This window comes from Schistocerca cancellata, chromosome 1 (genome assembly GCF_023864275.1).
Source record: "Schistocerca cancellata isolate TAMUIC-IGC-003103 chromosome 1, iqSchCanc2.1, whole genome shotgun sequence".
In the NCBI taxonomy this organism is placed as follows: Eukaryota; Metazoa; Arthropoda; class Insecta; order Orthoptera; family Acrididae; genus Schistocerca; species Schistocerca cancellata.
The window spans coordinates 468,971,277-468,990,066 of NC_064626.1; the positions used below are offsets into that span (position 1 = coordinate 468,971,277).

Below are 18,790 nucleotides of genomic sequence, written 5' to 3' on the forward strand. Positions count from 1 at the left end.
ACGTGGGAGGCCAAGCGTGACGATAGTGGCGGCTGAGCACACGATCATCACGACGCGCGCAAGAGATCTTTCACGCGTCTAGCAATATGGGGTGGAGCGCCATCCTGCATAAACATCGTATGTTCCAGCAGGTGTTTATCAGCGAGGCTGGGGATGATGCGATTCTGTAACATATCGGCGTACCTCTCACCCGTCACGGTAGCAGTTACAAAACTATAATCACGCATTTCCTCGAAGAAAAAAGGGCCGATAACGGTGGATGTGGTAAATCCAACCCATACCATGACTTTTTCGTCGTGCAATGGAGGTTACACGACAGTTCTAAGAGTTTCGGTAGACCAAATTCTGCAGTTGTGGGCATTTACAGACCCTCGGAGCGTGAAATCAGCTTCGTCGGTCCACAACACGTTACTCAACCAATCGTCATCTTCCGCCATCTTTTGAAACGCCCACACCGCATATGCCCTCCGCTTCACTAAATCGCCAGGTAATAGTTCATGGTGCTGATGGATTTTGTACGGATAGCATCGGAGGGTACGCCTAAGTGCCAACCAAACAGTAGTGTATGGAATGCCGGTGCGACGTGCGACTGTACGAGCGCTGACTTCCCCGTGCATAGACGAACCCACTATAGTCTCCATTTCTTCCTGAGCTGTCTCAGCAGCATTACGCCTTGTGCTCGGTCGGCCACTACGGGGTCTATCGTCTAAATAACCCATGGCTTCGAGCCGTTACCCGTTCGAATCCCCTTCCTATGGCGATAGGATCGTAACGCTGAACTAGCACATTCCCCATTCTGATAATAGAGCTTCACTAAAAGCGCCTTTTCAGGTAACGTCAACATGCTGCGACTGCTGGCACTCTCTCTCATTACAGCTCCTTATATACACGCATATATATGCGCAGTCACTGACGTTTTGCTGTCCAGCCTCTTCTGTCGGAATTTTGTGAACTTTTTTTTTGTTCTAATAAAACCTCATGTCATTCCAAGCATGCGTGTCAATTTTTACCTCTCTATCTACATTATTCCGTGGTTTATTAAGTTTTCAAATTTATACTGACTTTTTGATCACCCGGTACATTGCTGTACTAATCCACGATAATGAACATTCAAGGAATAAAAAAGTGTTGAAGTTAAAACATGTAGTAAACAAACTTCGTTATAGCGTACCTAATTCTGTGACACTATATACCTAACTTAGTGATAATGTGCATAATTCCGTGGTAATTTTCTTTCACTTAATGCACTTTTAATTCATTTTCAGCACTTTGCACAAATATCACACATAAATACCGTAGCGTCAGGTGAATCGATGGACGTACAATTTTCATAGAACCATTGTACAAGAAAACAGTACTGAATTCAAGCACTTTTATTGCTCCCACAGCTGTAGCTCGCTTTACAAGTGGTGCAGATCTCATCATTTCTTTTGTTCTTTGACTTCCATTTTCCATTAGACACTAATTTCACTGTTACAAGGTTAGTGGATTATCTGGTTAACGTTCAGAACGAACCCTATTTCCTGCATTTAGATTATGAAATTAACTTCCAGTTCACTCGTAAAGGCAAAGCGTCTACCAATTTAGCTAATGATCACATTCTCTTTGTCACTATCGCTGCGGTCTACATAGTCTTTTGAAGTACTGCATGGAATGGAGAACCGTTTAGCACTTTTGTACATCGACCACTTTTCTTCCGAAACCTTCTGAAGTGCTTCACGAAAGTCATCAGTTGAATAGGATTGTCTTCTCTTGCTCACATAACCCACTTTTGACTTGTCCTAATTCGCACATTTGCTTAGAGATGGAGCCATTGTCTCTGGAACTGACACAAAACTTAAAAAGAGTTTTTTTCGTTATGCTAAGGGAATGATTCAGTAACAAGGCATTAAAATCCAATTATGATGACTAGGATTCCATTGGTAATACAACATCATATAACTGACTAATTACTTGAACAATTTACCTTAATGAGCTTGTATTACAAGATCAGTGCAATAGAGGAAGTATTTCTCACCATACAACAAACAATAAACTACCCGTTCCACATACAGCGTTTGTTCCCGCCTAGAATGTCTTTCTCGTGTGAAGGCATTCCTGCCATCTGTTAAGGATGATTGGAACTGTCTGTAGAAGTCCTGCCTTAATTAAGAACGAGGAATGTGAACCATATCACGAAATAAAATACGTCATGAAGTTAGGTTTGTTTACCCTATAACAATGTGCACTGGTCGGCTTGCTCCTAAACACTTGTGCCTACTTCAGTATTAAACTCTGTTGTCAGATGTGCTTCAGATCGCCTCCAATCCTCGTTTAAAGAGCGAGCGAACTTCCACTTCCTCACGACAACAGCAGTAAATGCATGTTCACACCTACGTCATACTCCTCAACCCACCTACTGGTGTGTGGCGGAGGGTACTTTCGGTACCACTATCTGATCCCTCCAACCTTGTTCCACTCGCGAATAGTGCGTGGGAAGAATGATCGTCGGTAAGCCTCCGTATTGGCTCTAATTTCTCGAATTTTCTCTTCGAGGTCTATACGCTAGATGTATGGGGGGGGGGGGGGGGGGAGGGGAGTAATATGTTGTCCGAGTGTTCCTGAAAACTGCTGTCCCGAAATTTCAATAGTAAATCTCTCCGTGATTCACAACGCCTCTCTTGTAACGTCTGCCAATGGGGTTTGTTTAGAATCTCCGTAATGCTCTCTCGCCAGCTAAAAGATCCCTTGACGAAACGCGCCGCTTTTCGTTGGATCTTTTTTATCTTCTCTATCAGTCCTACCTGAAAGGGATCCCAGGTAGATGAACAATACTCAATAATCGGGCGAATAGGCGCCTTATAAGCCGCTTCTTTCGTGGATGAGTTACATTTCCTTAAGATTCTTTCGATGAATCTGAGTCTGGTGTCTGCTTTCCCCACTATCTGTTTTATATGGTCATTCCAGTTAAGGTCGCTCTGGATAGTTACGACTAGATATTTTAAGGCAGATATTTGGTCATCAATAGTGTAGCTGTACCGTAGTGGATTTCTTTTTCGATGCATGCGCAATATTTTACATTTATTTACGTTCAAGGTCAACTACCAGAGTCTGCACTGTTCATCAATTCTGTGCAGGTGGTTCTGCGAATTCTTACTATCTTCTGGCGTTGCTACTCTGGTACAGACAACTGCATCATCTGCAAACAGTCTTAAAGAGCATCCGACGCTTTCTCTAGATCATTTATATATATTGTAAACAGCAACGGTCCAATCAGATTTCCCTGTGGTACTCCGGGTATTACCTTTACATCTGTCGATTCAGCTCCGTTAAGAGCGACTTGTTGAGTTATATCTTCAAGAAAACCTTGAATCCAATCGCAGGTCTGCTCCGATACTCCGTAAGCACGTATTTTTTTCATTAAACGGTAATGCGGGACGGTGTCAAATGCCTTATGAAATCAAGGAACACTGCATCAACCTGAGTGCTGTTGTCCACTGCGCCGTGAATCTCATGGAGGAACAGAGTGGGCTGAGTTTCGCAGGCTCTCTGTTTGCAGAATCCATGTTGATTTTTGTAGAGGAGATGTTCATTTTCCAAAAACGTCATAATTCTTATGCATAAAACATGTTCCATAATCCTACAACATATTGACGTCAAGACATAGATCTATAATTGTGTGGATTTTTCTTACGGCCTTTCTTAAAAACGGGAATGACCTGCACTTTTTTCCAGTCGTTAGGTACCTTTCGTTGCTCAAGAAATCTACAATAAATTGCTATTACAAGGGGACCAAGTTCTTTCACATAATCTTTATAGAATCTGATAGGTATCTGATCCGATCGTGAAGCCTTTCCACTAGTAAGCGACTGTAGCTTTTCTTTCACATTCCTCTGTTTTCCTGCATTTACTCATTTCTGTTTATCTCATTGATATTGCATAAGGTCTTCATATATTCTGTGGTCACAGTTCATAATTATTTCTTGTAATGAATGGTTTATGTATCACTTCCCATATTTTATATCTCTTGAAGTAGCCTTGTCACGTACTAATTTCATTTTATTTTATTGGTTTTGTTTATTAATACAAACCGTTACGTAGATATGCTTTTTCTGCTTTGTGTTAAGGTTTTTTCCTGTTTACTCCCTTTATATTTATTCATTGTGAACTTTTTTACCTTTTATGTTGCATTACCATCACACTGTCAAACATACAGAGTGTCCAGAAAAGGACTCCCTGATTTCAAAATGAAATATCTCGAAAACAAAGATCTATAGAGGAATGCAGTAAACGGTATGTTTATTGTGAAAGCTGTAAGAAGTTTATACAGCTGTTTCAAATAATAGTTACGAAAGCTGCTAACAGATGGCGCTGTAATCGCCATACGTAATGCCTAGTATAAATAGTGATCCGAAGCCCAGAGCGATCAGTTCCACTATTGAAACGTGAAAGGAGGTTAGCGTACCGAAGGAAGAGATTAACAACGCGTACTCCATTGAACAACGCGTTTTCTGGTGCTAGAGTACCACAGGTTAGAAAAGAGTCCTACGGCAACAAGGCGAAGTTTTCAAGCACGATTTAATGTTCCAAAAGGACCCGATGCGAAAACCATTCGTCCGCTCTTCGCAAAATTTCAACGAACAGGCAGCGTAACTGATGATGTAGTGGGGCATGTTGGCCGCAAGCAAACCGCAGTTACGCCTGAAAGTATCGCCACAGTTTCTGGAATTATTCAGCGAAATCCAATGTCATCCGTCCGTAGAACTGCATCTGAGACTGGTTTGAAGCGTTCCAGCACGCAGAAAATACTGAGAAAGAGCCTACACATGTTTCCATTCAAAATTCAAACGCACCAGGCCATACCCGTACGAGCTGTGCAACAAGGGGTTGCCTTTGCTAATCAGATGCTCACAATGATTGATAGTGAAGGATTTGATGTTGGCTGCACCTGATTTACAGATGAAGCACAGTTCCACCTGAATGGATACGTGAATAAGCAGAACTGGCGATTTTGGGGTTCCGAAAAGCCATATTGGTGTGAAGCGAAACCCCTGTATTCTCCTAAAGTTACTGTGTGGGCTGCAGTATGCAGCAGAGGCATTATTGGCCCTTTTTTCATTCGAGAAACGGTCACTGGTGCACGTTACGTTGCAATTTTGGAACAATTTGTCGCCACACAGCAAGCGTTAGAGGATCGGCCAGGTACTGAATAGTTTATGCAAGATGGAGCCCGACCACATCGGACCGGACAAGTGTTTCGCTTTCTTGAGGAATACTTCGGGAATCGAGTCATTGCTTAGGAATATCCCAAATTTACTGGTGCAGGCATGGATTGGGCTCCATATTCGCCGGATTTGACTCCCTGTGACTTTTTTTTGTGGGGCACTGTGAAAGACGTGGTCTACCCGAAGCATCCCGCCACGCTGGACGAGCTTGAATCGGCGATCTCTGTGGCATGTGAATCCATTTCGGTTGAGACACTACGAAATGTGATGGCGAATTTCATTCTTCGTTTGCGCCACCTCTGTAGTACCAATGGTGAACATTTTGAAAACGCTGTGATGTGATTGTTTGCAAAGGTTGTTTTCATACGATTGTTTCACTTATGTATGCTGATATGAGCTGTACAGCGTACAGCGCCATCTGTTAGCAGCTTTGGTAACTATTATTTCAAACTGCTGTATAAACTTCTTACAGCTTTCACAATAAACATACCGTTTACTGCATTCCTCTATCGATCTTTGTTTTCGAGATATTTAATTTTGAAATCAGGGAGCCCTTTTCTGGACACCCTGTATTATTTATTGTACTTTTGTGCTTCAATCTAGATGTGTAACTTCTTTAACAATGTCGTGTACAAAAATGTAACTTCTTTGGCGACAATAGTCAGTAAATGTCTGACGATAGCCTTGTAAGCCGAAATCCGGCTAACGCAGTAAATTAAACAATGTAGAACGAAAGCAAACTAGCACTTTTCTTCAGTTATTAAAATGTCTTTTCGTTCCTTGTTGTCTGATCAATATGTCTGAGAAATATTTGCCATTATTTGACAGGAGCTGGTGGAGCTGCAGAAGGAATACGGCGAGAGCAAGGGCCTGCGCATCCTGGCGTTCCCGTGTAACCAGTTCAACGGCCAGGAGCCGGGAAACAGCGAGCAAATAGCCTGCTTCGCGCTCAAGACGATGGGCGCCACCTTTGACCTCTTCGAAAAGGTACGCCCTCACTGGATTTTTTGCGTGGCATAGTTGATGCTGTGAAGATCTAATACTTGGAGGCTTGTGAAAAGTTAAAACTAAATCCTGAAGCGAGAACTGAACATAACTAGCGGCTTACATCAGTTTTGTTAGTATTCATTGCAAAATCTGGTGATGCCATATCCATCCATGCCATCATAGTCAATTACATCTGAGGACATTTCCTCTACCGCTGATTTCGTGAATAACATAAAACCTGCAATCAGTTCTCAGAGCAGTAAGGTTTAAATCTCTGGATTGATGCCAGATTTTCCTCCATGTGTTCCTTAAACGCCTGTGGATTCAATCTGAAAAGTCTAAAAGCACATTTCGCAGCTGTTTACTTCTGAAGAATTCCTTCGGCGTTTAGCTCTTCAGTTGCTTAAAAAATTGTTTCAGTGCTGCTATTTATTTGGTTTATTCCACTTAAGACTATGCAGAATCTTTTGTTTAATATCACTGGTTTGCTGACCTTGTTGAATGTGTACAGCAAGGCATTCCCGTTCTCTTTGGAGGCAATTCCTAAATAAGATATTTTAGTACTTGAAACGACCGCCACGGTAATACATGTGTCGTGACGAACGTGAGTAACTTGCGCACTGAAATCTACCGAACTAAAGTGAGAAGGAGAAAAAAAGGATTCGTTTATAGAGCGTCGTAATCTGACAGCTCACAACTACAAAGCATGTAGGGGAAAAAATAAAATAAAATAAAAAAATCTTCTCTCCACCACAGAAGTCAGTGACCAATGGGTGGATTCTTCGATTAGTGCCTCAGTACTGATGTGAAAACTGTATGTGGAAGCCGACCAAAAAGCGTTCGGAAAGTACTTTTCGTGAAAGCTTGGCCGTGAGAGTGTCACAGAGGTCTTCAAAAAGAGTCAGCCAAACACACCGCTAGGACCGACAACAGCTTCTACTGGCCGCTGGTTTCTCGCCATACCTTTGATGCCCATTTGGAGGGACATTTCCAAGGAAAGACAGCTACAGAGTTTTGAGTATCACCCATACTCAGTTTTAACTCTCACATGCGTTCAAAGTGGCATGCACTTTACTAAACGATAAAAACACTTCATTTCTGCAGTTATTACACTGCTTAATGGTACTTACCACGAGTAAGATAAAATTTGGAGAAACCATTTAAACCGGTAACTGCATCTTTGGTAGTGCGCTGTAGTCGCACTTATGGCCGCAGCTTGGAGGTATTAACAGAGCCGCGGATGAGAGATTCAGCAGAAACAGAGGACTGTCTCGACTGCCAGCCCTGACTCTCAGTGAACTGGGAGGCGCAGGTCTAAGTAAGTGGCACCGTAGCAGGCCTGAAACATGCTGCTTTTAATACTACTTGGCAGCATCTGTGCATTTTCGATAATTCTGTTTACTGCCCAGTGTCGGCATCGTAATTTCAGAATAACACAGACGCTGTAATATCGTATTTATCCCCCGGCACCGGGTAAGCGACTTCAAAGTAAAATGTCTCGCCTGTACGGAAATATATACGATGGATGTACGAGTGCAGGTTGTGGACACATGGTTGACGACGTATGGAAGTTTGGGTCTGGCCAAATGCTAATGTGACTGCTCGAGTCCCGACCCGGCACGAACTTTCATTATCGTCATTCCATTATACGGCTGATGGTAATTTTTATTAGCAATTGCGAATACATTTCATTTATTATCATTTTTGGTTCGGCGAGCTTGCAGATGTGTGATTTCATACTAAAATTCGCTACAAAGTGTCTCATCACATCACTGTCCATTTGAAAGTATTAGCTGTAGATAGATTCAGTACAGAATGTTTCAACTTTGTCTGTGATAAAACTGGAACGAACGTAACTGACTGCCCTAGTCGGAAATTCTGATTTATCCGTCATATTCTCTGTTCTTCCTCCATTAACATACTGTCGAGTTCGCAGAACATTCAGAATTTTTAAGATATATATTCCATAGTTGATGACCATTGAGACACCCAGAAGGTTACGCTTTGGTGAGTTATCGTTTATAGTCTTTAAGTGTTTTTTAATCGGTTTTAGTGTAGGGCTTTCACATCGGTAATGAGATACTAGTTGCTGAATGTCATCGGCTCATCGCTGATTTTTTTAAATTTTTGCTACATGCGTTGTAGTTCCGAGTTTGCAAAGTATGGTGCCGTATAAATGAATAATTTCTGATCTTTCCTTTATTTCTATAGATTTGTGCATGCAAACTGCTGTTTGTTAACAACAGTTGTATTGCCGTGGCAGTCATTTCTTGTGCTAAAAGACCACATTTCGGAATTGCCTTCCTAGCCAATGGGCTGCCTTGCCATTAACTCTCAGTATATGATATGTGGGAGACAGACTGGTTAGCGAACCACTGCTATTGAAATACAGGTAAGACGTAGTCTTCATTGGAGAATAAATGAAATAAATATCAACACTAAAACAATTTCCTCAACAAATTGAAGGGCGAAACGTCACCTCGACAGTTATTCTAAGTTAAAGAACAGGAAAGCACTGTTTCAGACTTTCGAAACCTAATCCACAATCGTTTAAAGAGCAGCTAGAGAACAGTCTAGCATCAAGGTAGAACTTCGTGTATGTCTGCCTTACTGCTCTGAAAACAAATGGCAACATCTGTCTGATCACAAAGAACAACGACAAAGAAAAGACTTGTGTGACCGACAACGATCACTGTATAGATTTGCATATGACATAATCGTCTCTCGTACTGAATATGTACAGAACTTATCTCTCGTTAAAAAACAGTATGAAAATCATAGTAATCCACAATTAAAATCATTAATATTGTACGACGAGCTTAGAGGTATAATAGTTCTCTTTCATTGAAGTTTCAATTATACATGGCATGATATGACTAAAATAAATTATGACCCTTTACGATTTTGATGCAGTTTTCATACTGTTGTTTTAAATTCACAATAGACTTAACATCAAAGATTTTTTTTCAAACTCGTACCTTATATACAGTTCTCTTTTTGTGCTACCTACCTCAGTTGGCGTTGGAGAAATGTTTCAACAGTTAGTCATGCGCAAGTGGAAGTATTATCTTTTTGTGTAACAAATATTTCGCCTAAAGAAAATATTACTGTGATTATCTGAACTGCACTGATACTTTTTTTTTTTACCTGTTGACAGTTCTGGTTTTGGACGTGAGCTTCTGCATCTGAATTTTCATGACCAAAATGGAGTTCATATGTGACCTTGCTATTTCAAGTTTCGTCTTCGTTGTTTGTGAACAGGAAAACATTTGTACTGATTGTTCCTACTAAGTTTTCATTGCTTTTTGACGTGGATTCTTATGGCTATACTGTGTTACCGTGCACATAGCAGTGCTTAACCGCTGTGTTGTTTACTTGACACAAATCTATTTCTGTTGGGCAGGGACATATAAAAGAAAAAGCTTTTTTAGTTACAGAAAACCAAATTGCAAATAAAAGTTCGTTTGTACCACATAGGTACACAGCCACTTACACAAACAAATACGTCAATGAAGTGTAATATTTACGAAATATATACAACGTAAAAGCTACGAGTCTTACCAGTAAATTCGGGGCAGCTAGAACAAAACAAGCCTGAATTTTTTTTGACATTTAGTGAAAACATAATCCAACAAGTAAGGAAATCACAAGAAAGCGAAGTTGCTCGGATATTTTCAGAAATATGGAGCAACAGTGCTTAACTCGGCACGAGTTCACGAAGCATTCGATGGTGAGAAGCCAATCAACAAAGGAAGTAAAATCTCCTGCTGTCCAAGATGATCCGATCTCTCTCTTGCTGAGATTTTTACCTGCGAGGAAAGCTGAGGATCGAGTGCACTCAAATTCTACGCACACACTGGAAGAACGAAAGCAGAACATTGGAAATGCTAATCCTGCTACGCCCAGAGCAACGATAATACAACCTGTCTCACTGATATACTGCGCAGTGTTGCACCAGCGCCAACTTTGGCCATTCCGATCGTCTGCAAAGAGTAAATCTTCTGTAGAGTTACTTGCGTAACTTATTTCCTGTCGGACTTAACAAACCTTTTGTAGGTTACTTTTGTTTAGTTAGGCCACCCCGCACCTGTTTGAAGATGATGGTGCAATATTAGCTTTTTATGGATAAAGCAAAAAAGAATAAACTGTATACTGCTGCAGATGGTGGTTAACTCAACGTACTCTATAATCAACTAAACGGGAGGCAAGACTACGAAGTTTCGAAATCCCCCAACAAGGTCGTTAGAATATTGTTTTCGTGGGAGAGCGGATCTGATGGATCTTAGTTCAGACTATTTTACGTGATGTTTTACTACTGCCTACCGCTCTGTAGATTCATTTTACTGCTCCCGCCAAAGAGGTTAAGAATTTTAATATTCCTTGCAAGGTCAGCGGACACTGCGAACCATAAACAGTAAGTTGATACGCCAGCTTCGGCAATTTTGGTTTTAGTTGTCGGTTAACAGAACATAAAAAATACCGAATTACTCGGAATGACTTTTATGTTAATTTTATTTTGTTTCGTGCAGTAAATCCAGTTAATGACTGTGTTACGCTATACGCCAGAACCTAAGACGCTTCGATTATTTTGATCCAAATTCATTAAACATTTATAACTGAGAAATCGCCGAGTGATAATATTCGCATGGACAAGGATTCTCTGTAGCTTTCTTCATATATTTTCCAAAGCAATGAATATGTGGGTGTTAGGTCGAAAAAAATTGTTCGTTCTTCTCTGTCCACTATCCAATCTTGCCTGCTATGGAGGTATTTGTTGAAATTGAGTATTTACTTGCAGAGCTTCCAAATCATTAACATGGGTGAGTTTTATGATGAGAAAAGCTGATAGGCTAATGGCTAACTTACGTAACTAGGTATTCGCTGTGTTAATACTTTGCATTTGTTACCGTAACAGTGCAACTCAAGGCGAGGCATTTGAGACACAGTTGTTCACCTTTAGTTCTTTGGTAGTAGCAGTACGTTTCTTTGCTCTACGGACGATGCCTCCCACTAAAGTAATTATGTATGTCCGACAGTTTAACGACTGCTCTAGCACGTGAGGAGCATTCCTATAGTCGTAAAAGTAACTCTAAAAGAATCATACTGATAAAAAAGTAACGAGGAGAAGGAGCAAGAGAGAGATGAGAGTACGTGGTCCTGGAGCTACCATCCGGGTAGTTACTGGTGTTTGGAAATATTTGTGTCATAAAATTTCTCACATTTGAAACTGTGCTTAGAAGTATTGTTTATAATTTCCCAAGAAAGTGTTACTTCATTTTATTGATTACACACAGACACATCACCTTGTTTCTAATAGGGCTACTGCATTACCTCACATTTTTACGCTCATAATTGCATTCTACTATTAAAAAAGTTTTAGAAAATGCAAGTTAACTTTGCATTATTAAATTTTACATATTTGTTCCGACCGGATTCGGTTTTTAACCGTCATCATGTAAAAGCAAAGAACAACACGACTTTTACATTTCATATATCACGCTACTGACGAATGCTATACTACAGGGCATATTATGATACACGTCAACAGTTTTCAGCGAAATAAAGTGACTCATTCAGCTTACATACAGAGTCTCTGTAACTGGAGAAGATGGGTCTCCTAAACCAAAATGCTCAGAAAATATCCCTGAACAACCTCCGAAATTTTTCTGGGAAGTTCGTGTTTATCCTGTCTACAGAAGCGTCAGCCGTCCAGGTGAGTAACAGCCTCCGCTCGGGTGTCGATCATACTTCACACGTTTGCTATAGTGAATTACACAGGGAGGCGCATGAAACACCGGCCCCGAGCACACATTACTGCGCGGGATTAGCCGAGCGGTCTAAGGCGATGCAGTCATGGACTGGGCGGCTGGTCCCGGAGGAGGTTCGAGTCCTCCCTCGGGAATGTGTGTGTGTGTTTGTCCTTAGGATAATTTAGGTTAAGTAGTGTGTAATCTTAGGGACTGATGACGTTAGCAGTTAAGTCCCATAAGATTTCACACACACACATTACTCGCCAATTATGCACCAACTGTTACCCGAAACGAGCAGGTACCACAACTGTTAGGGAAACATGTAATTAGATAACAAAGAGATAATAAAAAAGCTAATGCGAAGGTGTATATTTACTGAATTGATCTTATCTTTTACGTTACATTTCATTAGGTGCTGAAAATGACCTCCTTGTGTTTAGTGTACGTTTACGTATGCCCTAACATTTGCGCAAGTCTGCCGCACCAGTTCTCATAATTTCCTTTGGAATATTGTCGTTCAAGTCTTCTAAAGTTGTTAGGTTATTTGCGTACACTTTTTGCCTTAGACTACCCCACAGATAAAAGTCACAAGTGGTTATGTTCGGCGAAGGCGGCGGCCACAATCATTTGCCGACAGTCCTCTGGTTTGGGAATCTTTCATGAATTTGTGAGGCTGACTCGTTTGAAGTGTGGGAGGTGTCAACAGAGCGTAAAATTCGGCGAAGATTCGTATGAACACAGTAGTGTTTGCTGTCGTCTCAAAAAATATGGGACCCACAATCCGACTTGATGACACGGCGCACTACTTTTCGACTTTTTCACCACAAAGTGGTTCCAGATTAACCGTATAGCGATTGTTTGTTGCACTTTATCTGGTGTTCTTGGATTTCACATGTCCTGTCAGATGGAACCAGGCTTCATCACTCATGAAACACAGCAGCGGATCCAACATTCCGCTCTCAATTGTTCGACATAGCCACGTACAGTAATTCACACGTTTTGTCTTACCTTTCTCGTTCAATTCTTGTACACATGTCATCCCTATATGCTGTAATACATGTTGAAAAGACCTACGCGAAACGTTCACTTGTTGCGGCAATTTACGTGTCGGCTTCTTTGGAGTGTGGGATCCATGTTCGAATGCACGCTGTCACAGCAGGTTTATGAACAGACGGGGCTCGATGTTTTTTGCGTTTGTAGTAGATCCTGTAGTACGCCAATTTGTCATCAAAACAAGCATACCGCTCTTTGCTGGTATGGAAACACGAGAAAATCTCTTTGTATAAATGTCCGGCGTTTTCTTAAACGAACAGGTAAACATGTACGCCTCCATTATTGCGGTTCTTTCTGGAAGAGGATACATCTCGCTGAGACATTTACTTAACCAATTCGCAACGGCTTTCGTACTGATAATACAAAACATTATCAGAACTGCTTCGGAACAATAGATGACAACTGGTGGGCGACAAAGAGCAGTGTAGTACTAGGGCCGATTATTCGTGCGCCACCCTATAGTTGGACATCATTGACCACTCGTGAGTATACATTCTGGGTATTCACAAAGTTTTAGATCCAGATAAATTTGAGAGTGTGAAATTAATAGCATCTGCAAAATTTTTTACATGTGAAATTTCATCATTTTTCACTTACTATTGGCTGCATTTGTTGCTGTAGGTACACTTTTCTTCATAAGTAAGAGAGATTCTTCGATGAATTTTGCGCAGCATCCAAACCATACTTACAGGTGTATGAAATTCTAGAATTTTCCAAACCTATTAAAAACTATGGTAAAAATTGAGATAGTTAACTATAAAATTTGAGTTTTTTCTGAACATGAAGTTTAAAATGTAAGACCTCATTCATTTTTCATAAATTAAAAAAATTCTAGAGTATCACACACCTGTAAGTATGGTTTGTATTCTGTGCAAAATTAATCGAAGAATCTCTCTTACTTATGAAGAAAAGTGTACCTACAGCAACAAATGCACCCAATAGTAAGTGAAAAATGATGAAATTTCACATGTAAAAAAATTTACTTTGTTATATTTCTGAACTTCCACTGCTATGAGAGTGAATCCTGAAGCCTTCCTGGTCATGCTGATAAAATTTAATGAATTTATTTGTAAAAGTATAGACAGTGGAAATCAGAATGTCCTGTGGTGCCTCTCCTGCTCCAAGTCGGCCCGTTTGACGTTCTAACTCCTTTAAGATCGAAAATTTTTTTCCTCCATGCCCTAAAAAATTATCATAACGCTGTATTCGTGTCTAATTACAATGAAGGACAGAGTTTAAAGGTACGGTGTTGTGTTTACCTTCTGTTCACTTGTGCAGGTGGAGGTCAATGGTGACAATGCTCATCCCCTATGGAAATTCCTGAAGAACAAGCAGCCGGGGACGCTGGGCAACTTCACCAAGTGGAACTTCACCAAGTTTGTAGTCGACCGCGACGGCAATCCAGTGGCCAGGTTCGCGCCCACGACGGAGCCCAAGAAGATGGTGGACACGCTCAACAAGTTCTTCTGATCCGGACCGGGGGGCTTTCGGCGTTCAGGCGATTCCTACCAATCGCCTCTGTTCCTTGGGGACAGTAGAATTCATGCGTACAAATGCTGTTACACTTTAAACTTCTCACAGGGACTGTCAAAGCACATTCGAGACTGTTTTCTATCTGCACGTTGAAGCGAGATTATTTAGCGTAGACATTTTGGGAAGGGGGAGGGGCGTGGAGTCCTTCAAGGAGCTGTACTGATGCGAACATAGAATTGTTTTCAGAGATACATCGCAATAGCGCTCATCCATAGTGTAAAGTAAACTAAAATTTCGAGCATTATACACCTGGTATCTAATACCGTTTTCAAGCTTTTTCACTTTGAAATTATATTGAAATATATGTATTATTAACGTCTGTAGTCATCGTTTCGAAGATATTAATGCAAGTGTACGATGCTGACCATGAAGTCATCTAGACTGTTTTCCATCTCTTATTGCATCCTGATTTCTAGTGGGTGAATTTCATTTTGTGAAACTTTCAGCAGCAGAGGAAAGCATTACAACGTCGTGTGTCTTGAAAATCTTCAATTTTATGGTTGGACTGAAACCTCCTTGAGTTTGGATCTGTATCCTTTAACGAACTGATGCAACATTATTAACCACTTTGAATAGATAGTATCTCGCTGTAGAATTGATAAGATTTAGCCATTGTAAATTTTACTGTGAGTTCGAGTTCTTAATAAACTACATGTACAACCACAAAAAAGCAGTTTATTGTTTTTTCTTGCGTCGTGTTTCAGACGTATTGTGCTTCTCAGATAAAGATTGTGGTCACTGTGAAGAGACATATATGTTTCCAGAATGAGATTTTCCCTCTGCAGCGGAGTGTGAGCTGATATGAAACTTCCTGGCAGATTAAAATTGCGTGCCGGACCGAGACTCGAACTCGGGACCGCGTGTCGGTCTGGCACACAGTTTTAACCTGCCAGGAAGTATGAGACACATTTGTGTTCGCTATTGATACGTTACCAAAAATAAGATTTTTTTAAATCTATTTATTGCTTAAGGTGGTATAAAACTCATGAATGATAATGACCAGGTCTACTTAATGCTTCATCTTTCATGTTCTATGTTGTATGTAGCTCATGTTTACTTTTGATTCACGTTAGATGATGTTTGCTACACTTGTTTCCCGCATTGTTTCTCACTTATACGACTGATGGCTAACTGCTGCGAGGCTGAAATAAATTGTTAACAGTAACAGTAAGAGGAGTGCATCACTTGTTAGTTCCCCAAATCCTTGTGAAAATATATCTCTCCAAACTGGCTTAATGTAGAGAACAACACCTCGTATATTTAACTATTTGTAATAGTCTAAATATTGTTGATTACAATACTTCTGCCTCAAGAGGTGGAGCATGCAATGTGTGCCGACGTGGTATATTAAAACGCCTCTATATAGTACGCTGGTTAGAGCTAAAAAAATCTCATCGTGTTTAGGTATCAGAGTTTCAGAAGATCTGACTTTTTGCCTGTCGGGTTTCGTCTGGGATGCAGAGTGTATGTTTCTGTAGCGTCATCGTCAGAAAAATCATTAAATTACTGGCCGAAAATCTCGAGACGAGGCTACCAGGAAATTCCTTAACACATGGACATGGAAGCCACAACAGTTTTGTATTTCAGAGTATCTACTGAACAACACATTGTAGTTGTTTTTGTAGTCCAAGAAATCACTAAAACACACACACACACACACACACACACACACACACACACACACACACACACACACACGCTAAAACATTGTCACTAGCACATTGTAGTCTGCATTGCTGACGATTAGTTCTGCCAGTGAGAGAGAACAATGAATGTTCTACAGGAATGTTTTCCTTCATAAGCTAACACTCATGAGCTTTGTGGAATAAAGATACGTCATAGGAGGCAAACATGATGTATTGACCTTTCTATACACCTATCCTGACCTTTGATTCTGAAACCTGGACAGTGAATAAAAGGAATTTAAGCAAGATATAGGCATACAGGGGCGTAAGTACAGTCATCGTGGCCGTGAAACAGGTAAGTGAAGTGGGGTCCTCTTCCCCTCCTACATCTCTACCGCCACCCCATTCACACGCATCTCACAAAAGCGTCGCCCCCACATCGTCTCCCACAGACAGTAGGCTAATCTTAGAAAATAATATATTTGTGTGTGTTATTCGAGGTACTGTGCCATTACACAGAAATCCACACACGTGCAAACAATCACTGACGCTGTTTGTGTGTGAAATTAAAATATATTACAAACATATTATGACACTATGGCTTCACAGAGAGCTTGGATACAGTCAGAGATATTAAATTTGTTGTATGGATTACTGTATTTATATAAACCAGTCACTTGTAACTCTTACCTTTCCGTTACTGACTGTACGTGGAACTCAGGGTTGCCACATCTAGCTGAGGCCTCGTTGGGACCCTCTGAGATATTAATTTACTAAGCACAATTACTTTTTATTAAGAACACATTTTATGGAACTTGTTGCGGCAGAAGTAGTTGCTACACCACATTTTTCGGAAAATTTCGCATTTTTCAGCAAGTCTTTTTTCCCTTTTATTTATTTATAAAACTCCGCAAGTCAGCTTGTAGTTAGACTGGCACTGTAAGATTGATTCCACAGACCCTGGCGGCAGTCGATTTCTTTGGATTCAGGATATTCAGTTTTACGGTACAGTCAAGAGAATTGAAGGACTGATGATTCCTGACGACTTTGTAAACTCATAGTATGAAGGCTTTCACGACCGGATGACATATCTTCTGGTAAACTTTCCGGGATGTAAACTGTTGTCAGTTCTGCAGCAGTAACGAGCGTTACTTCTTGGCTACCTTTTCAATCAAGAATGTAAAATTAGCCTTTGATGCCGATGTTGCCTCGAATGTATTTGTAGATTCTTCGTAGAAATGTGATGCCTTATGTCTGCCTTACCTCTGTGAGTTTATGAAATGAAACAGCTACAAATGCCACACAACTCTTCCTGTTCCGTAAGTCCTTTCTTGACAAAAGACCACTCTTTCGTGTAAGGTGACAATTTTCTCTTTCCATCCTTAGGCGTAAGCTGTGATAATATTATTAGACGGTAATTAATCAAAAATAACACTTTAATAATCGAAGTACGCGTTATCGCGGTACTCGGGATTGGGAGTTTTGTTAAATTCTGTATATGCAGTGATTAATCAAGAAAATAAATACTGAATACTACAATATTATTTACTCTGTTAAATATTGTGGGCTCGCATGAGACTCTGAAATAACCCAATACCACGATAACATACGTACGGACATCAGCTATTCCGAAGTACGCACGAAATAATATTTTATTCACAGCGCGCAACTCACAGCCTTCTAACAGATAGTTCGAATGAGCGCTGCTAATATGGAGAGAAAATATGCGTGCTTTTACACAAACTGTAATGATTAACTTGGTTCTCAGAAGCTACTGGTCATTTATGTACCAACTTTCATAAAGAAACTGAGATATTTTTATGCTTATTAAACGGAATATTTTTCTGTATTTACTATTCGTTATCTGCAAGGCAAACACTGACGAGAATCTCATCCGCCGGTAAGTGGCCAATGTTAAACATACTGAACTTATTCAGTACGAAAACATTAATGAATGAAATTTGTCTTTACTTTACTAGCTTTGAAACTATTAAAACATCAGAATAGAGAAGTCTCCCGCATTTACATTTAATATAACAGACTGAATTTCTAACTAAAAAATATCGTCAGCGTAATGGCCGACAAATGCTGCTAGGGAAAGAGAGCTCCCCGCAACACAACTCCTGAAATAGAGTTATAATTACAATTAATGGTGGCTATTATGGGAGGTGCTCACTACTTCAATAACCAACACCTTCTAATAGCAATTGGACATATATTCAGATAATTTACAGACAGACTTATATTAAATATCAGACTGTGATACAATGGCGGCCTTTCGCCGGACGAAATAAAGCTAGGAAAAAAAGTCCAAAAAAAATTATCTCTGTTCTTCTTCATCTACATTACACAGATACTATAAACAAAAGGCTATTTGTTAATCGCATCGCTGTTTGCGAGCTTTACAGATAATAAACTATACTTTTTAATATTTGATGTTCATCGCGCACACGGACGCAGTCTTTCAATAATTTATAGTTCACACGTCACTAATTTTTAACACACAAAAAACTTTTAATTTTTCCCGAAATGTCAATTTATGTGACGTCCCGTCACAACGTCATTAAACACTTAACGCCCTATATGCCCGCAGTAAACACTTTAAATATTACTAACTTGCACTCGTTGTTCGTATTAC

The 18,790-nt window shown here is 40.3% G+C and overlaps 1 protein-coding gene across 1 annotated transcript in view; it reads left to right on the top strand.

Moving 5' to 3' along the window:
* LOC126177113 (glutathione peroxidase-like) overlaps window positions 1-15,668 on the top strand; it is a 37,282-nt gene extending 21,614 nt beyond the window's left edge. The window contains exons 3-4 of the mRNA XM_049924384.1: window positions 6,033-6,191; window positions 14,273-15,668. Coding sequence (XP_049780341.1) covers window positions 6,033-6,191; window positions 14,273-14,464 — 351 coding nt within the window. The 3' untranslated portion in view covers window positions 14,465-15,668. The remainder of the gene's footprint in view (window positions 1-6,032; window positions 6,192-14,272) is intronic.
* The last annotated feature ends 3,122 nt before the right edge of the window (window positions 15,669-18,790 follow it).